The sequence below is a fragment of the Cryptosporidium ubiquitum genome (assembly GCF_001865345.1).
Source record: "Cryptosporidium ubiquitum isolate 39726 chromosome Unknown contig_4, whole genome shotgun sequence".
Taxonomy (NCBI): Eukaryota; Apicomplexa; class Conoidasida; order Eucoccidiorida; family Cryptosporidiidae; genus Cryptosporidium; species Cryptosporidium ubiquitum.
Window position 1 is genome coordinate 310,320 of NW_021639820.1, and position 22,453 is coordinate 332,772.

Here is a 22,453-nt window from a genome sequence, read left to right on the forward strand (position 1 = left end):
GAATTTTATAGCAAATTTTTTTTACTAAAATGATTTAAGTCTTGCAATATATTTGTATTTTTATAAGGGTAAATTTGATTTAATTAAGTACTGCTTTTGTATAAGAAGCAAGTTTTCGCTTTCAATTATTGTTTCTTGTATAAAGTACATAATGGTACTCGAAAACTATTTGAGTTCTTATGTGAAAATTATGCGTATAGGTCAAGGTGCATTTGGAGACGTTTGGCTTGCTGAGGACTTAACGAAGAAACGACATGTTGCTTTAAAAAAACTAATTTCAAAGGAAAGTAGAGACGGGTTTTCGAAGACAGCAATTAGGGAGATAGTTTTATTAACGAACTTAAAACATGAGAATATTGTCGAATTGTATGGAGTAGTTTTTTCAAGGCCTCATAATGATTTGAACGAACATAATACACAAGGAAATCCGATTAATGGGGTTTCTGCGCATTTACAGTCAAACTCCCCAAATAGAGGATCTATTTGGATGGTATTTGAGTACTTACCATATGATCTTTCAGGCTATATAGAAGGCCTTAAGTTAGAAGGTAGGGTAATTAAAGTAATAGATATTAAGGTAATTATTCGACAACTTCTTTCAAGTTTAGAGTATTGCCACCTAAATAATACAATTCATAGAGATATAAAGTGCGCAAATTTGTTAATTTCGGGAGATGGAGTTGTTAAATTGGCAGATTTTGGTCTTGCAAGAGTCTTCAATAGTCGTAATAGGATGCTCACCAACAGAGTTGTCACACTTTGGTACAGACCACCTGAACTTTTATTGGGTGCGCAGTGCTATGATACTCCTGTTGATATGTGGTCAGTTGGATGTATACTTGGTGAGCTGGTTTTACAACAACCATTGTTTTGTAGTGAAACGGAAGCTGGGGTATTGAAATCGATTGGTGATACTCTCGGTTCTCCTCCTTCGGATATGCTGTTTGAGTTAAAAAAACTGCCTTTGTGGAATGATCAAGATAATAATCCACTTTTACAAATTTTGGGCTCAGGGATGGGATCTAAATTCAGGCAATTTACTTCACGTGTTGAAGAAAAGGTTGGCCAGCAAGGATTAGATCTATTATTACAGTTGCTACAATATTCACCAGAAAACAGATTAACTGCACGCCAAGCTTTGGAGCACCCATGGCTGAACTCAAACGATCCCAATGAAGTAATTCCTGATAAATTAGATATGTCCATTTTTAGTCAAAAAAAACAATTCCATTCTTTAAATGCGAGAAAATTGCGCGAAAAACTTCAAGGTAGGCTCAAGGCTCCTTCATCTTCAGAGGTAGGTGGTGCTTTGAACGCAATAATTGGGAAGGCGTACAATGTAGATAAGATAAAAAAGATTATTGAAGAAGATATCAAGACAAAGAACACATCAAAAAGTGCGGAAACTAGGGGGAAACAAATAAATGAAACAAATTCTATTAATACGGATTCAGTTTTTAATGTTGATGAAAGAAAATTCAAGAGATCTAGGAGTAGAGAATCTGAAAATAGCCTAAATGGATCAAGATGGAAAATAAGAAACTCAAGTGAACGAAAATACTCTAAAGAATATGACAAAAAGTACTCGTCAAACACACACTATGACAGAAGAGAGAAAGAACGTGAAAGAGAGGACGAGTATGAAAAAAGAAGATACGAATATTCAAGAGATGATAGTTATTCTCGCAACAGAGATAGAGAATTAGCATATTACGATTACAGGTACTCAAGCAGTTCGCGGTACAATAGAGACGGCCCAAACGGGAGCCGTTCTAATCTCTCACAGCACTTAACTCCTCCTCATTCACCGCAACACCATACATACCTATCGTCTAACTACTCCGCAAACTATTATAGGAAAAGGAATTCGCCGCCTCCAAGAAGCTCACGCGAGCATTCGAGTAAATATAACATATCAAGAAGTACTGGCTCAAACATGTATTATGACAACAAGAGTAAGAACGAATATCGTGACTATAGAAGGTGAATACAGATATCCATCCAAAACAACCTTCCAAGACTTAAACTATAGTCAACATTTAGTGCTGAATATCAGTTTATTTTGAGCGTCTTACTTCACCTAGAATTCAGTGAATTTCATTAGCATCAAACCCACAGTATACTTTTTATCTGAGAAATTTAACAGATTTTTCTCCACACTTTAAAAGCGCCAAAGACATGTTGGGCGGCGCATCAAGTACCGTCTAATATTTTAAATAGCTCAATTAATTAAAAATGTGTATATCCATTAAATGCGGGAGGATATATAAGGTAAACTAGATATTAATGGGGAACAGATTATATATTAGATATTATGTTTAAATAACTATATTAACAGTAATACTTGAAATATATTATTATTATTATTATTATTATTATTATTATTATTATATACAAATTAACATACTTTTAATATAATAAATTTATTGATATATGTAGTACGAGGATAATAAAGCGCTACATTTCATATCCCGCTTCCGCTCTTATATATATTTCTTTATTATATTGTAGTTTTCCACGTAAAAGTTTTTAAAGATAAGTTCAGATTAAGGTTGATAGTAAAGCTTGTTTAGTAGAATGACTAACGAGGTTCCTTACAATCTACAAATGATGGGAACTTCATCAACATCTACTAATTCTGGTAATGGTGGAGACATTGTATCAGGAATAAATTCTGAAATAATTCATGATGGTACCGGCGGATGTAATAATAACACAAATTCAAATACTCAGGATGTTCTTTCCTTGTTGAGCTATCTTGTTCCAAATTCTGGCGGTGATGTAAATTGCTCCTCAGTCAATCCTCCTCCTCAAATAGCGGACCCGGTAACGATAAATGAGCTTCTCGGTTTAATAAACGGCGCAGTTTCATCCAACTCTAATGGAATTAAAGGGGGCGCCCCTAATGCATCAAATTCATGTGAACCCAATAATTTGATAGATACAACGAACAATAACAATATGGCTAGTTCTATTCCCTATCTTTTGCCTTTACTCATGGGTTCTGGCTCTAATAATGACCAAAACATAACGCTTTTAAATAGCCTGGTCTCTTCAACAGGAAGTTCAAATGGTGCACAGGGTAATATCAATCAGTTTGTTTCACAATTGCAAAACTTGTTACCACCCATGGTTCCAGGTCCTAATTCAGGAAATATACAAAATAATCAAAATTTGAGCCACTCCAATACTGGATCTAATCATTCTGCAGAACATCTACAAATGATTTACGGTGGTGGAAATAATATTAGCGCTGATAACAAATCGGAGCTCCTTGCAGCGGCAGCGGCTTTTGCGGCTTCGAATACCATGAATATTTCCAATGCTGGTCCAGTTACTAACTCCAGGGGTAGAGCAAGGAAAAGAACTTCAACCACCCCATTAGGCGGAATGAGAGGGAGAAGAGATTCTACAGATGCTAATAAAAGGAGAGGGGGAAGCCCAGGCCGTCATCATACTATCGATGGGTCAGGAATGCCAACATCTGGAGCATTGCTCCCTCATATTCCGTCTCTTGGCAATGATGGAATGGAAACTTTAGAACATAGTGGCGGTGTTAGTATGTTGGGGACTCCTGCCGCGCATCATAGTGGATCTCAATATAATGAATTTAGTACTGAAGATGCACGACACTCAGTCAGATTTGAGAATGGCCTTGTGTTAATGACTAAGCGATTTATTCAGTATCTTTATGAACAAGGTGAAAGCAGAATTATTGATTTAGCTGCGGCAGAAGCCCATATGGATGTACAGAGGAGAAGACTTTATGACATAACGAATGTTTTGGAAGGAATTGGAATTCTTAAGAAAATGGGCCGTAATGCATTCATGTGTTCTGCATCTGTACCAGAGGTTCTTGTGGAGCGTGATGCAGTACTTTCTTCATTTGGTACAGTTGATATGAGTGTTAAACTGGCGCCAAGCATCGATGATGAGAGTCTTGATACTATCCCTTGGTTCCATAGTTATAACAAGCTACAAGTTCTCTCAAACTCGGAGTACGAAGTTATGGAAAAGACTCTTATTCAAAGAAAAGAGCAACTTCTACAGGCCTGCCAGCAACTCGGCTTCACTGATATAGTTGACCAGTACACAATTGCAACTAACGCAACTGGCGCACATGTAACTGGAGGAGCAGTGACAAATTATGCAGCAACTGTTCACACAAATAGACCTCAAAGCCATACTGGTGGGGCATCTAATTCTAGAACTGCGGCAGGGCAGCATTCTCTTTCATTATCACATGCAGGTCACGCTATAAGAGAGGATAACATTACTGTTCCAAATACAATTGAACAACAAACGAATGAGGCAAATTCCGCAGCTAATAGTAATACAGGTGCATTATGGGGGAGTATAATGGGTGGGTCAAATAGAACCAGTACCGTCCCTTCAATTCATCATCCCGATGCTCGCTGGATGGAAACTGCCGAAACAAATCATGGTACAGCCAAACATAGGATGGATGGAGACCAAAGTTCAGGCTCTGGAGTCGTGGGTCAGAATGAAAATATCAATGGCTTTACGGAATAAACCGGCTAATTTCTAAGATTTCGTAATGAAAATTTGCTTAGGCATATATTATCTAATGTTACCTATAATTATATTAAAAGCTTGATTTTATAATTAATCTAACAATTGAACACAAAAATGCTCTTTTTCCAGAGTTAAGATCAGCACCTGTTATGAGAAGTAATTAATTTGATTGGAATTAATGTAAGGATTAATTTAATTTTTTGGTAAAAATGAGTAATACTCAATATTTATGTACATGAAGAAATTACATTGTTTATTCTCATTTGTGGTCCGCCACCAACCTTTTACATCATCGTTCTTAGCTCTTAGTATCAGCGTTTAATTTTACCTTTAAATCTCCTGGTTAGTGATTGAATCACAAACTTTGATGCTTAGAATTAATGTAAGATTAGTTCATTTGAGTGATTAGACAAATCCCTAATAACAGATTAGTAATTGAAATGATTATTTATATATTGGAAACTATATAATAAGGAATAAGTTATTAGCGCGAATAGTTTATAATTTAATATTAATTCCTTCTACCTCTGAAGAATCTTTGTTGCTTTTCTCTTCTGATCTCCTCTAACTCTTCTAGAATTTCTTCTATTTCCTCTGCCTCCTGAACTGCTTCTTCTATCCTTCCTTCTTCAATAGCTTGCTTAATTCCTTCTTCATCAAGGTTTTCAAGAACAGGGTTAGCTAAAAGTTCGTATTCGTACTCATTCTGAAGTTCTTCTTCAGACATTTTTCTTCTTAAATTTGTCTTCTTTGCCGTACCACTTCTAGAAACAGGTATGGTAGCTTGCTTGTTTGATGGTTGTGTTCTGATATTTTTACTCAGTTGTTTTTCATCCTTTGGTGGGTTAATAACCATATTTGTATTAAGATCTGGTTGATCAGAATGACTTATATTATCGTTCGAATCTATCGAATTTAGAACAGAGCGTTGAATAAGAAGTTTTAAGAAATCATTTTAAAAGAAAAGAACGTACCTGAACGTGTTTTGATTGAATTTTTTGTATTTGACTTTAAATATGAAAAACTTATTGTTAAGAAAATACGATGTAAAATAATGCCTGAAGTAAATTTTGTTAATATTTTTATTGAATCTTATCTACAATTATTGATTGATTTTAGTTATTGTATTACAAAAATCTTCTAAGTAATACAAAATTAACTATTATTAATCAACAATAATTAATCTTGAATTAACAATAACTTACCAAAAATGAGAAGCGCAAATACAATAAAAATAATGAAGTATTTTTTGGGCTTGGAAGCTTGTGATTTTGAACTTGATTTTGTATGGGAGGACGCATTGATATTTATAGGACTAAATGCTGGTAAATCATCTGTCTTTTTATGCTCAACTCTTTCTTTTATGAATGAGCCAGATTTTAATGGCCTTATTAATGAAGAAGATCTTTGCATTGTTGCAATATTTATTAAGGAACTATAATGATACCTTCATAATATTTTCTACTTTTTTCTTGCTGTTATGAATTTGTCTAATGCATGCAAAATGTCTATTTTAGCGCTTATTTGCAATAATTTGTGATATAACATTAATTAAATTACTAATATACAACTTTTGAAACGATATTTTTGCCAGATATTTTATTTACAAAAAATAAAACAAACAAATTATTTTTATGTTCATTGCATATACTCTTTTTTAGTTGTGTGTAAAATCTATGTTTTGTAGTATTTGGTCATTTATTAAACAGATGGCAATTTCGAAATAATAAAATTTAGAATAGAGATTTTGAATAATATTCTAACAATTATAGAGTATTTAGCATATCTATGAGACATAATTGTCTTCTAGATGGAAGAATTTTACTTTTTAATAATTCACAAGTAACATTTATATATATACAAAAAAAGGCGCCCGTTTTTAAATAATTGATTTGATTTCTTTTTTTTTGTGATAAAATTGTAATGCAATGGACTTTTACACATGCAATCCATTATCAAAAATGCGTTTGATAAAGTATCAGTTATTAAGGACGTAGTTGGGAATTCTATTGAAGAAGCTGTGAAAAACAACACTAGAGATGCTTCTTATGTATTTAACTCAGGATCTTCAATATCCACTAGTATTGTTAATTGGGCAGAGAAAAATCACGTTTCTGAAAAAGCCAACAATATTAAGTCAAGTGCAAGTATGCTTGTTGGGGATTTAGCGACCGGCTTAAAAGGTATGACAAGCAATATCTCAATTCAGAACAATTTTATCTCGGAAAAATCATATCAACAAGATAAATCGTACCAAGAAAAGAACGAGTATGATTATTTTTCTGGAGAATTTGACACAATCGATAATATTGATAAGTTTTATGATGATAATAATAGCTTTTCTCAAGTTATTAATAATTCAAAAAGCACATATGGAGAGACGCGTCAAACAGAATATGTTTTTACAGATGAAACGAATAATTCTGAAACCCCACCGATTTGTAGCTTGAATCTAAACGATAATTCGGATGAAGTGTGTGCTATGCTTGGAGATTCAAATATTCAACCTGATGGTTTGAGTTTTAATGAAATAATTAATGAGCCAACACAAAATGAAAAGATTTTGACAGGCGACGTTAAATCAAATATTGATTGCAACTTACTAGATCTTGACAACTCTAGCTCTGAAAATTTACAAGATGAGCTAAGTTTTTCTAACAGTGAGAAAAAACATGAGAAGAAAACTAACTCTTTGACTTCTCAATCAGCAATACCTGAAAATTTAATCGAAATTTCAAATGCCAAACACGAATATAATTTTAAGAATGATCCTAGCATATACAGTCGTAATATATCGAGTATTGAGCCACAGGAAACCCCTCAAGAAGTTAATTCAGAAACCAGAAATTATTTAAACAGCGAATCGGATGAAAATTCGAATAACTCACAATTAAATCCACTAACTGTTTTTCAAAAAATTTCCAAGCTTGAAGACAAAAATAATTCACTGGAAAATGAACTGGAAAAAATGAAAAGTGAATCAATTGAACTTAAAGAAAAAGTTAATATGAAAACAAGAATAATAAATTCGATTAATTCCAAACTTTCTAAATTAGAAATTGAAAAAAAATCAATGGCCAGCTATATTAACGAACTTGAGAATTCAAAAACCCAATATAAATTAAAAATAGATGAGTTACAAAATCTCAATCTGAATTTAAAACTAAATGAAGACGCTAATAAGGAACTATCAAATACGATTAAGTCTCTACAAGAGAAAATAGTAGAACTTGAAAATGCATTGGCTATTGGCGAAGCAAATAGGATTGAATCTCTGAAAACTTATCAAAATGAGATTTCAGAACTTCGGCTAAAATTATCTAATTTAAAAGATATAGAAGGTAATAATTACAAGCCTTATATTACTAGAATAAGTACATTGGAACATCAACTCAGCGAATTAAGAAGAAGGCATTCAAATGAACTCCAACGATTCGAAATGATAATAGACAACTTAAAAAAAAAATCAGCCAAAGATAGAAGTGAAAACGAAATATTGGAAAACAAATTAAAAGAAGTAAATGAAGTTCACAGAGATATGATCGAAAAATATGACATTCGAATTTCTCAATACAAATATATCGTTGATCATATTGAAAATAACAAAGTATCCAATGAAAACGTTACAAAGAAATCAATTGATGCCAATAAATATTTTAAACTTTCTGTCTGTAACGGTGTTAATGAATTGATCATTGGGGACAAGCATGTTAATGATGGAAAAGTAATTTATAATCAGCAAGAATTGCCATATTTGATTCCATCAATTTTATCCAACTCTAATTGCGCAAGTCAGCTTGCAATAATAAATCCTTTACAAGAAGAAATTAAGCAAGTCCTACATGATAAAAAACTATTGGAAGACGAATACTTTAGTGTTTATGAAAAAAACAAGCAAATTAAGCAGGAGCTAATGGAAGAAAAACAACGAAACAAACTTTTACAACAACAGTTGGATAGTATGTTCAAATTAGTTAATGACTTGAGTGTTAAACTTGATGAATCTAAAAAATCTTAAGTTTTCGAAACAAGAGCTAGTCTGAAAAAAATGATTAAAAAACAAAGTTTTTTAAATTAATAAATTAATTTTTTAATTATCAATTCTAGTTTTTTAATTTTTTTTTATTATGTGGAGCTTTTAATCCACATAGTAAAATGCATATGCACCACATAACAAAATGCCGTTTTTTTAAAACGAAAGTGCAATGTTACTTTATAAAAAATTTTTCTTATTAAATTATCATTTCAATATGAGAATTTTATCTTTAAAGTCACTTTTCCTTTTCCTTGGCTATTCATCTATTATAATTCATTTGAGTACATACACTCTGAATAATGATCAAATATTTTACGGAGTATTCCTTCAATTGTCAAATAAAGGATTTGGAACAAAAGAAAAAAATCACGAAATTTTTCAAGATTATACAAATTCAAATATGAAAATGGATTATAAGGATCTTGAAATTTCGCTTTGTGACATTGGATTTGCAATTTTGTCGGCCCCCAAATACTTTAAAAGTAGAGTAGAAGATTTAAAAAATAGCTGGTTAAGGCATTTATGTAGAAATAGTAATAATCAGCAATATTCGAGTAATTATGTCTTGATTTCGTCAGAAAAGCATCCCGATATACCAACTATGATACCTAATTGTGAAGAAAATTATCTTAACCTTTGTTGTAAAACTCTTGCATCTTATGAATGGATGGTTAGAAATTGGCCAAAAAAGAAGTGGTACATGAAACTTGATGACGATACTTTTGTGATTTTATCAAGCTTAGTTGATGAATTAAGTGTGTTTAACTCAAATGACAATATATTAATTGGTGGCCAAATTTACTTAACATTAGAAGATTCATTGGTTAATTCGATTAGTGGGAGGTCAAATAATCTGCATTGGAAATATCATGGTGAAGTTATAAAAGGCATTAGAGGCGGCGCAGGGTATTTAATGAGTAATTCTTTGGCCAAGTTATTTATAAAAAATGGACAGAGATATTTAGATATCTGCAACAATGGTGGATCGAAATTTAAAACATTCGAAGATGCTTCCCTATCATTATTGGTTACGGAGTTGGTGGGGCAAAAATCTATAAAACACATTCCTGGTTTCCATTTTCATAATCCTGAAATTTCTTATCGCAGTGGATTTGATAAAAGAGGATTTAGACCCGTAACGTTTCATATGATGCATGATACAAGTAAAATGGAATTTTTGGATTATTTATTGAATGGATCAATGAGGCCTCCATCATATTCATGCAACCACGAATCTACAAATACGTGTATCTCTGAATTTGATCTCTCAATATCATCAAAATACTGGGATCCAGTTTACTTTGGTCCTTTGACTTCTAATAGTTCAAAAATACTCGGAGAAAATGCAGTTTATACAAGTAATTTTAAATCAGCAGAACTTATTAATATATATAATTCAGGCGTTGTTGGGTTAAAACCTGTGCAAAAAAGTACAATAACTATGGCTTATCCAGAATATAATAAACTATCAAATAATAGAGTTACAGATATATTCAAATATAATAATCATTTTAATAGTACAAATATTCCATTACAACTGAAATACAACTCATTGGAAATAGAGCATCCGTGCAAAAATTTGATAGAAGAATATTCCCACAAATTAAAAAGTTACTACAAACAAGTTTTTACTGGAATTAAAGAAGTTTTATTTGTTGGTTTCCCAGATCATCCAAACAGAGGCGATTCTGCCATTTTCACAGGTGCATTAATATTATTGGAGTATTTAAAAATAAAAATTGTTAAGGTAGTTCATTTATTGAATGAGTATAATGCAAATGAAATTTTTGATTCATTTAATGCTAAAACTCAAGAAAGAGCTGTTATTTTCCATGGTGGAGGCAACTTTGGAGATTTATATTCACATCATCACGAATTAAGGCACATTGTACTCAATGATTTTGTTAATTATAAAGTTGTAATGTTTCCTCAAACCGTCTTTTTCAAAAATCAAACAAATAAAGTGACAACCATACAAAATTTTGCTAATCATAAAGGAGAGTTATTCCTTGCAGCTAGAGACAATCGCTCTTTCGAAATTTTAACTGAAATGTTCAAAGATGTAAACCATATCAGAGTTGAGCTGTTGCCAGATATGGCATTTTTAATTGGGGACCAAAGAAAGAAAAGAGGGATTCCTTCCCTCGACATCTTGATACATGCTAGAGCAGACAACGAGGCTCCAGATATATTATTTAATAATAATTCGGTAAAGATGAATAATATTAAACTTGAAAGTATTAAAAAAGTGATAAAGGAAGGTAATGAACTTGAAAATGTGGAGAAAAATCAAAATTCAGATAAAAACAACATTGTAATAAAAAGGCAAAAATGGGTCGATTATTTGACAATATTAATTGACGATTGGTTAGACAGTGATGCAAATTACAATAACTTAATTAACTCTGATTACATTGAAAAGTCAGTTTCAAGAACATTAGATGGAATGGCATTTTTATCTAGAGCCAATATTGTAATAACGAACAGATTACATGGTCATATTTTATTGACACTTTTAGGTATTTCACATATCGTTATGGGTGATTCCTTTGGGAAATTAATGGGTTTTAGAGAGACATGGACTATTAACTGCCCATTGTCAAATTGGTATGATGACTTTTCTGATGCGCTAGTTAGCGCATCAAAGAAATTGAACCAGTAAATTAATTTAAAGAATTAAAAGCAAACCATTAAAATACCTTTATAGATTAATCTTTAGATAATAGCTTATAATTAAAGGCAATTTATTCTAAAATTGCTGGTTTTCTGGAACGTTTTCGTTATTTTTTAATGTTAAATGCGAAAAAATTAGAGGTTTTGGAATATTTGGATATTTTTCTGCAATGCAATCAAGGATGACTGGATTAGACCATGGTCCTATGTTTGCATTGAACCATTCTCCGTCGTATTTAGGAGACCCACCCAAAAATTTAGGCAATTGATCAGAATCAACCATATCAAATAAAACTGATCTCCATTCGTCATTATGTGTATAAATTGATATTTTCTTTGCAGTTTTTTCATCAATTAAAGGCTTCAAAAAATTCCAAATAATTCCAAATATACTAGGTGCGTTTATTATGATCATTTTCCCAAGCAGTTCTGGATAATAATTTTGGCTAATATTCACAAGCTCTTTTATAACTTTCCTGCAATTCCCATCAAATTTACTCATATTAAAGCCATTCATATCAATAATATTTAATGTTGAAAAACTTTGAAATTGAACTTCCCCCATATTTAACAAATTCATAATTTCGTCTTTATTAATGCTTGTAATATCTGAATCTTTAGGAAGATGTTCCTTCAATGCATTGTATATTTGACATGATATTGACATTACGTTAACAAGAAACTCATATTCATATATCCATTGATTAAAAAAATTTTTTTCAGAATACAATTCCAACATTTTCTTAATATTACTGCTCCCAATACAATCAATATATATTGGCCTGCCCATCCTATCAATGCCATGATATGCTCTTTGATATAAGTCAATTTTTATTGGTATTTGTATTGTATTAATTAGCTCTGATACTTTCTTTCTTCCCCTCCATTCAAAATATTTATTTAGCATTTCAGTTGATTTTTCGACATTAAATTGTCTTGCTTTCAAAAATCTGAAAAACAGTTTATAATCGGATTCACTGACATTTTCTAAATCCAAATTGAAGTTCTCAAGCAAGTTACTTAACTTAAGTTGTTGTTCTTTATAGTCTATTTCGTTTGAACCATGTTTGCTAGATAAATGCCCAAAACCCTTTGGCCAGCGAATTTTCATGTTATTTTAAGCAAATTTATCACCTAAATTTACCTGAATGCCTTTATTTCATGTGAACCTTATGTAATAAATTCATTCAGTAAAATTTAATATTTTTTCCACTTAAATTTAAAAAATATTGGCGCAAAAGTGAATATATAAAAATATATATATATAAATGAATAATATTTAATTAACTAATCGCAATAAAGAGAAATGGTCAATAAAAAATTCGTTATAGAGAAAATAAAACTGAAATTTTTTTAAACGGTATTGGATGAATAGAATATCAACTATTTATTACGAATTTAAGTCAATAGAACTATAAATGAATTCCTTGTAGTTTAGGTCTTTTTTCCATATAATCGTATTTGGATTGATCAATTCTACTTTCTTAAGGAATCTATAAATTCTTCAATTGAAATAGAGTTGATAATTTGGCAATTATCCTGTGTTGAGATCGATAGCCTGTTTGGTAAATTCAGTTCTGAAGGAGAAGTTGTTTTTTGTTGACTATTGTTAGTAATTATATGGTCTTTTCGTGAGTAGTCAGAAATAAGGTTCAATGTATCCCACCTTGTATCTATTGTTCTTTTTGATTTGAAGTTTCTAGACAATTCACTGAAAATTTGTGAATCTTTAGGCATTTTAAATGTACTATTTTTTTGCCTCCAAATGAATAGATGACTAATCATCAATCTTGCGGATCTTATTGCGTTATATTTCTGCGAGTTGTTATTATTTACTTGTTTCTTATTGGCTTTTATTCCTTTTTCAATACGATCTTGAAAAATTTGTTTATTATCTTGCATATAGAAATTCGACTGATATGCTCTACTAAATCTAATTTTCATCGCATTTTTAGAGATAACACGTTTTTCTCTGCCCTTTAATTTAAGCCAGAAGTTCGTATGTGCAGAATTACTGCATTTATGACATATAAAAAGATTTGATTGATGATCTTGTTTATTTGTTGAATCAAATTTGAAGTTGTTAGTTGAATATTTTGGGTTATATATAACTGTAATTTTTGTTTTATTATTTTTTTTGTTTAAACAAATATTATTCGTCTTAGCCGAATTTTCTGATCTGCAAAAATAATCTAACAATTCTTTGAAATAAGATTCCTTCCCAATTTTATTTCTTGAAAACCAATTAGGGAGACAAAATGAGGAAGAAGCAATAAACTGGTTGCATTTTTTTAAACATGATTTGTGAATACTCTTGGAACATATATCGCATGATAATAATGTTCCGTGGCAAGAACAAACAGTGCATTTTTCATCGTCTCCAAGACCTTGGTCAATAATAGGCCACGACAAATCTTCATCTGTAATTTTATATTTGTTGAAAAAAAATGATAGTTTTTGAATTATTGTCCATCTGCCCAAATCAATAGTTCTGGCAAGCAAAATTTTCCAATCTTTTCCAAGTTCAATGTCAATATTTGTTAAATTGTTAAGTGCTAGAAGCCATGGATGGGACATGATATGTAGGAAAACACTTGTTCTTCTAATTTGATTTAAAGAGCAGGCACGAAAGAATTTTTCATTTCTTTTAATTGACGTCCCGAAGTTATTTGAACAACTTCTTCTAGGTCGTTCAAGTTTTACAAAATTCATTTTGCAAACTTTATTTTTACTCTCATTCATTTCTTTGAATTTCACCCACCAATCATTATGTATAATATGCTTATTACAACATTCTTGGTGATCATGATAACCTTGCCAACACAATGATGAAAACAAATGCCAAAGTGGTAACTTATTAGAAGGATCAAAAAAATTATTAGAATGAAGATTAAGGATTAAGTTTTGAGCCTCAATCATTTGCCTCTTGTCAGTCTCAAAAATATTTAAGGTTCTTTGTGTGGCTTTTTTTGGTCTTTTTCTAATTTGTTGTTCTTTCCAAATCTTTTGATCTTCAATAATTTTTTCCCTCAAAAAAAGGAAAGAATCTAGCGATTTTTTGTTATATGAGAAGGAATCGGGCTCTAATTGCTCTCTTGAGATTGAGATGGTATTTAAATCCTTTCTTCTTTTTTTATTTGCTGTTGGAATTAAAAATTCGCTAAATTCAATTGCTTCATGGATTTTCCTAGTGCCGATACTTTTTCTACAATTTTCGAAATTACAGTTGCACTTGAGCAATCCTAAAAAACGAATGGGGTCTTCACTTTTCTTCACGAGATCTGGGGTACATCGAGACATCAAGTTTTCATAGTCAATCGTTATTTCTGTACCTTTTTCAATATCTTTTAAAGCAAATATTCCCATTCTTAACCATGATAATGTGTATTCATTTCTTAATCTAGCTTTTTGAAAATGAGAATTCGGCCTTGAAATCCAAACTTCTGCTTGCGAGTTTGGATTGCATGAGTGCCGAATATGTTTAGCTTCATTACCTATTTGAGTCATATCCAAATAAACAAAATTTTCAACTAGACAAAAAAGCCTATCAGGTGCTGAAGCGGTTTTTTCAAAACTATAATTCATAACATTTTCATCACCTCGTTTTTTAAGTTCAAAATATTTTTGGTACCTGTCTCTCACATCAGAATCTGTTAAAATTTCTCCCATACATTCAATTATTAATTCACCTTTTGACACTTTGTCCAATAATATAAGTCTTGTTAAATGTTGTGAGTTGTTATCTTTTAAATGTTCTGTATTTGAATTCCTGTTTTCTCTTTTTATTGGTAATCTGAAATACTCAACAACATATTTCTTAGTTTTTTGATTTTTAAATCTAAGAAATGGTCTATTATTGCAGTATACATCATGTAAATGGTCAGAAAGTCCACATATACTTCTATTGCATTCCTGGTGGTTCAGACGATTAAAACAAAAATCAGCACATGTTTTTTCGCAGCTACATTTTTCAGAATTATTTATTAGTGGGATAAGTCCCGTTCCTAACTCAAGTATTCTTTTACTTAAATATCTATTTTCTGGGAATAATTGATTGTTTTCGAATCTTGTTAAACTACTTATATTTTTAGTTTTACTCTGATCATTAGTAGTTTGGAAACTCATTTCTCAATATAAATAGAACCATAAGCATGGATAAACTAGATAGTGTCGATTATATAGTCATTTTATTTTTTTGACTCAATTGTTAATTCTAAATTATATTTTATAGTCTTAATTGCCTTCATAATAAAAAAAGCGGGATAAAACAGATTTTTAAGTAATGAATAAGAAGAAAATATTATGATTGAAATATCAAAACTAATTGGAAAGTAGCTTTATATTTAATCATATACATCAAATCCCTCACTGTATATGAAGAATAAATTCACAAAGATTGTGTGTAGGATCGCAGTACAATAATTCTATATTTTTGAATATATAAATATTAAGCATCTAAGTTTTTGTGATTTAGGCACTTTAAAAAATTTCAATATCCACGAGTTAAGTTAAGTTCCTATCATAATTATTCTTTTATTATCATGCACGGCCCTGAAATTGTGTCGGCAACACTTCTACAAAGTAAGACGAAGATTGAAATTAAAGATAAAAAGATAAGTTCATTAATAGTATTCGATTCGAGCATTAAAAGTGAATCATGCAATGAATTTACTGCGGAAAATGTTGTAGATGATGAAAAATTAATTTATTATTATCCATCTAGTGACTCAAAATTAATAAAACATCAGCAAATGAGCTTAGTGGAAGGATTGATTTCAATGTCATCACTCATAATAGGATGCGGTGAGTTAATAAATTATGTAAAAACACGCCAACATGAAATTGTTTTTAAAAAAATAAAAGATTCAGAAATAGCCGTTTGTATTGTGATGCAATTACCACATTACATCAAAATACAATCAGGAGAAGTTGTTGATATTGAGTTTATTGAAGATGACATATATGATAAACAAAATAGTAAAATTTCAAGTGACTATTCTGATTATTTACCTCACCAATTTAGAAACAATAGCAAATGTATAAACCCTGCTCAAGAAGAGAATAATAGAGAACCACTTTTATCAATATTGGACAAATTTATAGAAACCTTTACATTGTTACATGGAGAAGTTATGAATATAGAAAAGAAATATTTAATATACATTCTTGAAGATTTTGTTCCTGCATTCATTGAAACTATCGACCTCAATACTTTGTCTATCACTACAAGTATGAATGGCTTTTATTTTGCTCCTGTTGAAAGACAAGTTCAAATTTCAATAATAAATTTGGTAGAAAACATAATAAACAATAATAATCAAGTTTCACATATTTCAATATTATTTGACGCTCATATGCTGTATTCAACGCTTGATTCTCTATCAAGCAGAGTACTTTACAATTACTTAGTAATGCACAATGGAATTGCAATGAATGACAAACTTTGTAATGTACCTTATGGCAGGTTTCCTACAGCATCTTCTTTAGAAAAAAGAGGCGGATTTTCAGCCTTCGGAAGAAGTAATAAATTTTCAGTTGATGGATTCATCTTTGGTCCTACTTCAACTAATGGTCAAAAAAGCAAAGGAAACTTAGTTTTTTCACCCAAAATATTCCTTCCTTGCACTCAGCAAAAGTGGTATAAGTTATTGGCATTTACATATAATGAAATTATGGTAGTTATTTTGTTAAGAACAGAATTCGATACTAAATCTGTAGATTATAACTTTGACGAGGAGAAATCGTCTGAAATAAACCAAGATTTACAGTTTTGTATCGATTTAAAGAATCACATAATAGATTGTAATGGTGGCCTTTCAGAGTTGTATGGACAAATATTTGAACAATTCATGAACATCATGAATTCTACAGATTCATTTCGTTTCTTTTACATTAACAAATCTAATTCTGCGATAAGAAGGTCAAATAGATTACTTGGGACTACAAAAACACTAATGTCTTCAGCAGAAGGTGACTGCGTATTAAGGGCAACAAGAATGATAAATTCTAGTGATAACATAAATAGTTTTGTTTTTAAATCAAGTAATGAGGGATGGATTGTATGTAGAAAATCTCTTGACCGCACATTCTATTTATTTTTTGAAGATAGTAAAATTCCACTTTCAAAAATTTTAGGTAAGTTAAATCATTTATTATAGAAACGATTTATTAGATTGTAGATGAATGTTCTATTTTTGAAGCAGCGCACTTTAGCAGCATATTTATTTAATTTTTTGAATGGAATAGTTTTAAAATATTTAAGCGCTGATAATAAATATTAAATTGAAAATACAAAAATTGAAAAATGAGTGATTCAGAGTTGAACACAGTCATTGAATTTAACAAATACAAGATATTGATAGTCATTTTCACGGCACTAGTTGCCTCGATTGCTGCCGAACTTTTGTCTTATTTTTTATTTTTTAGGAAAAGTGACTTTCTAAAATTACAAGACAATTTATTTAAATCAAGAGCAAAGTTAGACAAATTAAAATTAAAGGATAGGACAGGAATAATCACTGAGAATGCAACTTTATCTTCGAGTTATTCAAACAAAGTGAAGAAAAATCCTAAAATTGAATCTCTAGAGCAAAGTATTACGAACTTGAATTATAAGATTTCAATGATTAAGATGAAATCAGGTATATTAGTAGGTATTTTGTTTGCTGCACTCATTCCTCTGAAAAATACATTTTTTGGAGATCTACCAATCTGTAAGCTCCCATTTGAACCAATTAAGATATTTAGATTAGTTACTCAAGCTGGGCTTAAGAATGCTTCAGTAGATGATGCAGGAAGTATTTTTATTTTTGGACAGGCGTTTATGGCTTTTAGAATGGCCATACAGAAGGCAGTCTATTTTGACACTTCAACATCATTTGGGAGAATGTAAATTAAAGAGAAAGAAATAACTTTTTAAAACAATATTAATCGATTCAATAACTAGAAAAATATTAGTAACACTAAAAGCTATTAATTAGACTTATTAAATATTTTATATTAACTAGCGTTAATTCGAGAATTGTTACTCCATTCTAATTCATGTAGCCTGAGGATTGTTGTTGTGAGTAGCTTCCGTAATTTTCATCAACATTATAGTATTGATTTGTACGAGTGAACTTTTCAACCTGTGTTTCGACATCATTTGTTAACTCGGTCTCACCGAATGCAGGAGAGAACTCGTTTATTGACGGTTCGAACAAAAGAGCCCATAATAATGCGGCAGAAAAAGATGTTAAAGCAAATAATGTTGCTCCGGTGCATTTGAATGTGGTTGCATGTAACAATAAAGAAATACCTGATGCAGAAAACGCAAGGAAATTTATATAACCATATGAATTACCTACACCTTCATCTTGGAAGAGTTCTAAAAGTAGAAATCCAAGACCATAGGATACAAAGGCAATACCACACAATATTTGCCCGAAAGTTAGGAAATTAATCTCAACTCCTCCCTGGGCAACTGCCATATTGAATGCAGACTCTAAATCATCACCACCTCCAAGCTGCATCATAAACACAAAACCAATAGTTTTTCCAATGAAGTCCAAAAGCGTGGCAATTTTTATTATTTTTGAACCAGTTACATATCCTCTTGCAAAACATGTATCATCGGCGAGCAGCAATTGAAATGACATTAAATAAAGAGAGCCAACAATACCTAAGAAAAAACAAAACGAAATATATTTCGGGGCATTTCCTTGTACCAATATCTCTCCTAATGAATGGTAATTTAAACTGAGGTGGTTTGTATAGTTGTAGCTTATCAGTGTAAGTCCAAGATAGCACATCAGTTCGAATAGCAATCCCATACGGAGTAGAGTATTAAACATGCCTTCAATTGGAATACTTGGGCCTTGTTTAGTTGCTATTCCTGTATCTACATTTTCAACTCGTGTTGATAGCCACATTATTAAATTCAACCGAAGGAACTCTAATTCTTAGATCTTCAAACAATTCAAAAAGTATTGAAGTAAACTCTAAATTTTTAGTGTTTATTTAACAATTATTGTTAAAAATAATTATTTTGTTCGTATTAAATAATTTCCTCCCGAGTTTTCTTCCATATAAAAATAATCTGTTTATACTCACATGTAGTATTCTTTATCCTTTACACGACACGACACAAAATATACGTATTTTTATGTTTATTATTATTTTTTTTTACGTGGGGAGTGTTAGCATAGTACGGCAAAGCACCTGTCTATTGTCAGTCTTAACAATGGAGTAATTGCAATTTGTATATATAAAAAATAATGAGTTATTAAGCCAATATTTTATATCTTTAATAAATCAGCAAAGTTACAGAAAATGTTATTCTAACTTAAATCGTATATAAAAAAAATGATATATAATTTATGTTCATATTTCTATGTTATTACTAGAATGAGTTTTGAAATGAGTAATCATTAACTCAAAAATAAATTAACGTAGTTTTTATGTTATTTGTGTAAATATTAGCCAGCAATCCTTTAGATTAATCTATTTATTGAAGGCCGTTAAATTTATTGTAAGGCGGTATTTGTTTGTGTGGCGCTATTTACACACAAACATTTATTCACACCGTAAACACGATTATGTGTATCGAAAACACAATCCGCACCTTGCAGTAAGCAAAATTTTCATACAATACAATAAAATAATTAATTAAATTATGAGTGCAGATTTTTTTTTTATTGAGTGCGTACATTAATCATGATAGTATAGAAACTTTAGATTTTTGTTTAAAACCATTTATTAATAGAAAATGCATTAAGTATTAGATCTGTGTTTAGGATTTATTTAATACTAATTAATCGAAGATGTACGGTTCTATAAGGAGAATGCTAACTCTGGATGATCCGAAAAATGGTGAATTTAGTGAAGACGAATTGAGAAAAATTAGATTAAAGCACATCTTTTATATGTTCATTTTTACAATACTTTATGTATCTTGTTTCTTGATGGAACATAGCTATAATAAAAGTGCACCAATATCCAATCAGATAAGATCAAAGTTATTTGCATCTACATCTGAACAGTTGAATAGAATTCAAGACCAATTGGGAACGCCGGAATTAGAATCTATTATATCGGGTTCTACAGTTTCAGACATATTAAATTTGCTTCAAGCATCTTGTAAATCTAAATCTTTAATTGAAGATGGAATGACTGAGTTTTTCAACTGTGATATAATTAGAATAGATTGGAAGAAAACTCACCCAAACCCTTCTCATCCTGAATTGCCTTGCGACAATTCCTCTCTTGAGAAGTATGTTGAAGAAGGTGATAATACCCCATTAGGTGAATTTCCACCTGCCATAAAAAAATATTATGATACTAATAAAGTACCATTGGATCAACAATCAAAACCGATCTTTCATATGTATCATGATTCAAAGCTATTACTTCCTCTGTTTTCTAATTCCCCAGACCACAATTTGGGCCCAATTCCTTCAATTCATGAAAAGCTCAATTTAATAGGTAAGAAAATTTTTAAGGAAGAATTAGAAAAAAATCCTAGTGGGATGGATTCTAATATTTTTAATGACAGAAAAATTGTACAGTCTAGTGAAATAAGTGAGAAATATAAACGAAATGCTGCTATGGGAAAAGTTATTAATGAAATGAATTCAAAACAAACTAGTACTAAATTAGTAATTGATAGGAATCATCATTGGGATTTACTATTTAAATGCGACCCCGAATGGGTCGCAGTTGTTTTTGAGGTATCCGCAGTTCAAAAAGAAAAATATCCACTTTGGTGGAAAACAAAGCTTCAATTTACACGTAACTCTCCATATTTAAATCATTACTTTCCAGAAATAGAAATAACAACAGGTTTGGCATATAAAAGACACCATCCTATTTCAATATTGTTACCAGTTGTAACATTATTATTATTTTCATGGCTTTTATTTCCTGGTGCACTTTCAAGCGTACTAATGTTTCCTTATAATGTATATAGGTTAACTTCAAAAAATGGTAAATTTAGAGATATCATTGGCCACTTTATAGATCCATTTGGAAATCGAATTTACACTTTAAGCTGGTTTCAAATATTACTAGAAAATACTATAGGAATACTAATTACTTTAGGATTCATATTTTCTAGTTTGGCCATTCATTTCGGCTCTGAACTTTGTATTGAGACAGTGTATAAGAAATGCATCGATCCTCATTTATTTTGGTCTGAAACTCTTCATTTAACTGGTGCGGAGTATTATGGTCAAGTACTTTTCAGTTTATGGCTTAAGACTAAACTACATGCGATTGCAGTTTTGTTGTTATTTATAAGGCTATTAGAGATCTCACTCTTTTCTAACAACACAAGTTTTTTAATTATGACATTTATTTTCGCATTTGTACCTTTCATGCATTTCACCGCAATATTCCTTATTTTGTTATTCGCATTCTCAATAATAATGCATGCTATGTATGGAGCTATTTATATTCAATTTTCAACAATTTCAATATCATTTTACTCACTGTTCTTGTTTGCATTTGGAAGTCCATTTTCTGGAACAGAAGTTGGGATAAATGCGTATTTTGAAAAAAGTGCATACGGTGCAGCAGCAATGTTATTACTATTTGAAATCCTCTTTGTTACAATTCTGCTCAATATGTTTACTACAATTATCATGAATTCTTACGCAATAGCAACAAAGAACACTGAGAGTCCAATGAGAATGAAGAAAGTTACTGCATCTCTATGGTATCAGGCAAAGCTTATTTTTGGGTTTCACAATGAACTGCAAGAGGAATTAGATACAATTGAACGACTTGGAGCGCTTATAAAGGAAAGTGAAGAGTCTGTAGTGTTAGATATGGCACTTCATCTTCCACCAGTAATATCACCAACAAATAACTCTGTAGATAATAAAACTCCACTTTTAAAAGCGAACTAAAATTAAATAAAACGTATATTATATAAAAGTATTTAATGTTAGGTATTTAGAAATTTAATATATTAATATTCTTTGTTTTGTATTTTATTATTACCGGTATTAGCCTGAATTGCGGTAATCAGTCATTTTGACTAAAAGAAATATTAATATCAAAATCTGTATTATTCGTTAATGTAAACAGCAAATTAGATTATTAATTCGTTATTTTTCAATTAAATTTTTTCAATAATTTAAATATGGTTTACCAAAAAATAAAAATAGTTAAGTTTTGCACGTTATTAGGTGCTGCAGGTGTAGGTATTTATTTTGGGTGGAGGTTGTT

The 22,453-nt window shown here is 30.8% G+C and overlaps 11 protein-coding genes across 11 annotated transcripts; 7 read left to right on the plus strand and 4 right to left on the minus strand.

Moving 5' to 3' along the window:
- Nucleotides 1–190: 190 nt before the first annotated feature.
- On the plus strand, nt 191–1,987 carry cubi_02267 (CDC2-related protein kinase; the record flags this gene model as incomplete). The annotated part of the gene is made up of 1 exon (XM_029019279.1): nt 191–1,987. One exon carries the CDS (start codon nt 191–193, stop codon nt 1,985–1,987), a length of 1,797 nt encoding a protein of 598 aa, XP_028874400.1.
- A 590-nt stretch (nt 1,988–2,577) lies between these two features.
- On the plus strand, nt 2,578–4,533 carry cubi_02268 (transcription factor E2F; the record flags this gene model as incomplete). The annotated part of the gene is made up of 1 exon (XM_029019280.1): nt 2,578–4,533. The coding sequence occupies one exon, from the start codon at nt 2,578–2,580 to the stop codon at nt 4,531–4,533; it is 1,956 nt and encodes a 651-aa protein (XP_028874401.1).
- A 514-nt stretch (nt 4,534–5,047) lies between these two features.
- On the minus strand, nt 5,048–5,949 carry cubi_02269 (uncharacterized protein; the record flags this gene model as incomplete). Its single annotated transcript, XM_029019281.1, has 3 exons — nt 5,048–5,442; nt 5,511–5,594; nt 5,742–5,949. The coding sequence occupies 3 exons, from the start codon at nt 5,947–5,949 to the stop codon at nt 5,048–5,050; spliced, it is 687 nt and encodes a 228-aa protein (XP_028874402.1).
- A 529-nt stretch (nt 5,950–6,478) lies between these two features.
- Nucleotides 6,479–8,554, plus strand: cubi_02270 (interaptin; the record flags this gene model as incomplete). Its single annotated transcript, XM_029019282.1, has 1 exon — nt 6,479–8,554. One exon carries the CDS (start codon nt 6,479–6,481, stop codon nt 8,552–8,554), a length of 2,076 nt encoding a protein of 691 aa, XP_028874403.1.
- Nucleotides 8,555–8,786: 232 nt separating this feature from the next.
- cubi_02271 (galactosyltransferase) lies at nt 8,787–11,234 on the plus strand (the record flags this gene model as incomplete). The annotated part of the gene is made up of 1 exon (XM_029019283.1): nt 8,787–11,234. The coding sequence occupies one exon, from the start codon at nt 8,787–8,789 to the stop codon at nt 11,232–11,234; it is 2,448 nt and encodes an 815-aa protein (XP_028874404.1).
- An 87-nt stretch (nt 11,235–11,321) lies between these two features.
- On the minus strand, nt 11,322–12,356 carry cubi_02272 (SEC14-like CRAL TRIO domain-containing protein; the record flags this gene model as incomplete). The annotated part of the gene is made up of 1 exon (XM_029019284.1): nt 11,322–12,356. One exon carries the CDS (start codon nt 12,354–12,356, stop codon nt 11,322–11,324), a length of 1,035 nt encoding a protein of 344 aa, XP_028874405.1.
- Nucleotides 12,357–12,721: 365 nt separating this feature from the next.
- cubi_02273 (uncharacterized protein) lies at nt 12,722–15,370 on the minus strand (the record flags this gene model as incomplete). Its single annotated transcript, XM_029019285.1, has 1 exon — nt 12,722–15,370. The coding sequence occupies one exon, from the start codon at nt 15,368–15,370 to the stop codon at nt 12,722–12,724; it is 2,649 nt and encodes an 882-aa protein (XP_028874406.1).
- Nucleotides 15,371–15,786: 416 nt separating this feature from the next.
- Nucleotides 15,787–17,403, plus strand: cubi_02274 (uncharacterized protein; the record flags this gene model as incomplete). Its single annotated transcript, XM_029019286.1, has 1 exon — nt 15,787–17,403. The coding sequence occupies one exon, from the start codon at nt 15,787–15,789 to the stop codon at nt 17,401–17,403; it is 1,617 nt and encodes a 538-aa protein (XP_028874407.1).
- Nucleotides 17,404–17,549: 146 nt separating this feature from the next.
- On the plus strand, nt 17,550–18,137 carry cubi_02275 (uncharacterized protein; the record flags this gene model as incomplete). Its single annotated transcript, XM_029019287.1, has 1 exon — nt 17,550–18,137. One exon carries the CDS (start codon nt 17,550–17,552, stop codon nt 18,135–18,137), a length of 588 nt encoding a protein of 195 aa, XP_028874408.1.
- A 142-nt stretch (nt 18,138–18,279) lies between these two features.
- On the minus strand, nt 18,280–19,155 carry cubi_02276 (cytoachrome C oxidase subunit III; the record flags this gene model as incomplete). The annotated part of the gene is made up of 1 exon (XM_029019288.1): nt 18,280–19,155. One exon carries the CDS (start codon nt 19,153–19,155, stop codon nt 18,280–18,282), a length of 876 nt encoding a protein of 291 aa, XP_028874409.1.
- Nucleotides 19,156–20,046: 891 nt separating this feature from the next.
- Nucleotides 20,047–22,131, plus strand: cubi_02277 (uncharacterized protein; the record flags this gene model as incomplete). Its single annotated transcript, XM_029019289.1, has 1 exon — nt 20,047–22,131. One exon carries the CDS (start codon nt 20,047–20,049, stop codon nt 22,129–22,131), a length of 2,085 nt encoding a protein of 694 aa, XP_028874410.1.
- Between the last annotated feature and the right edge of the window lie 322 nt (nt 22,132–22,453).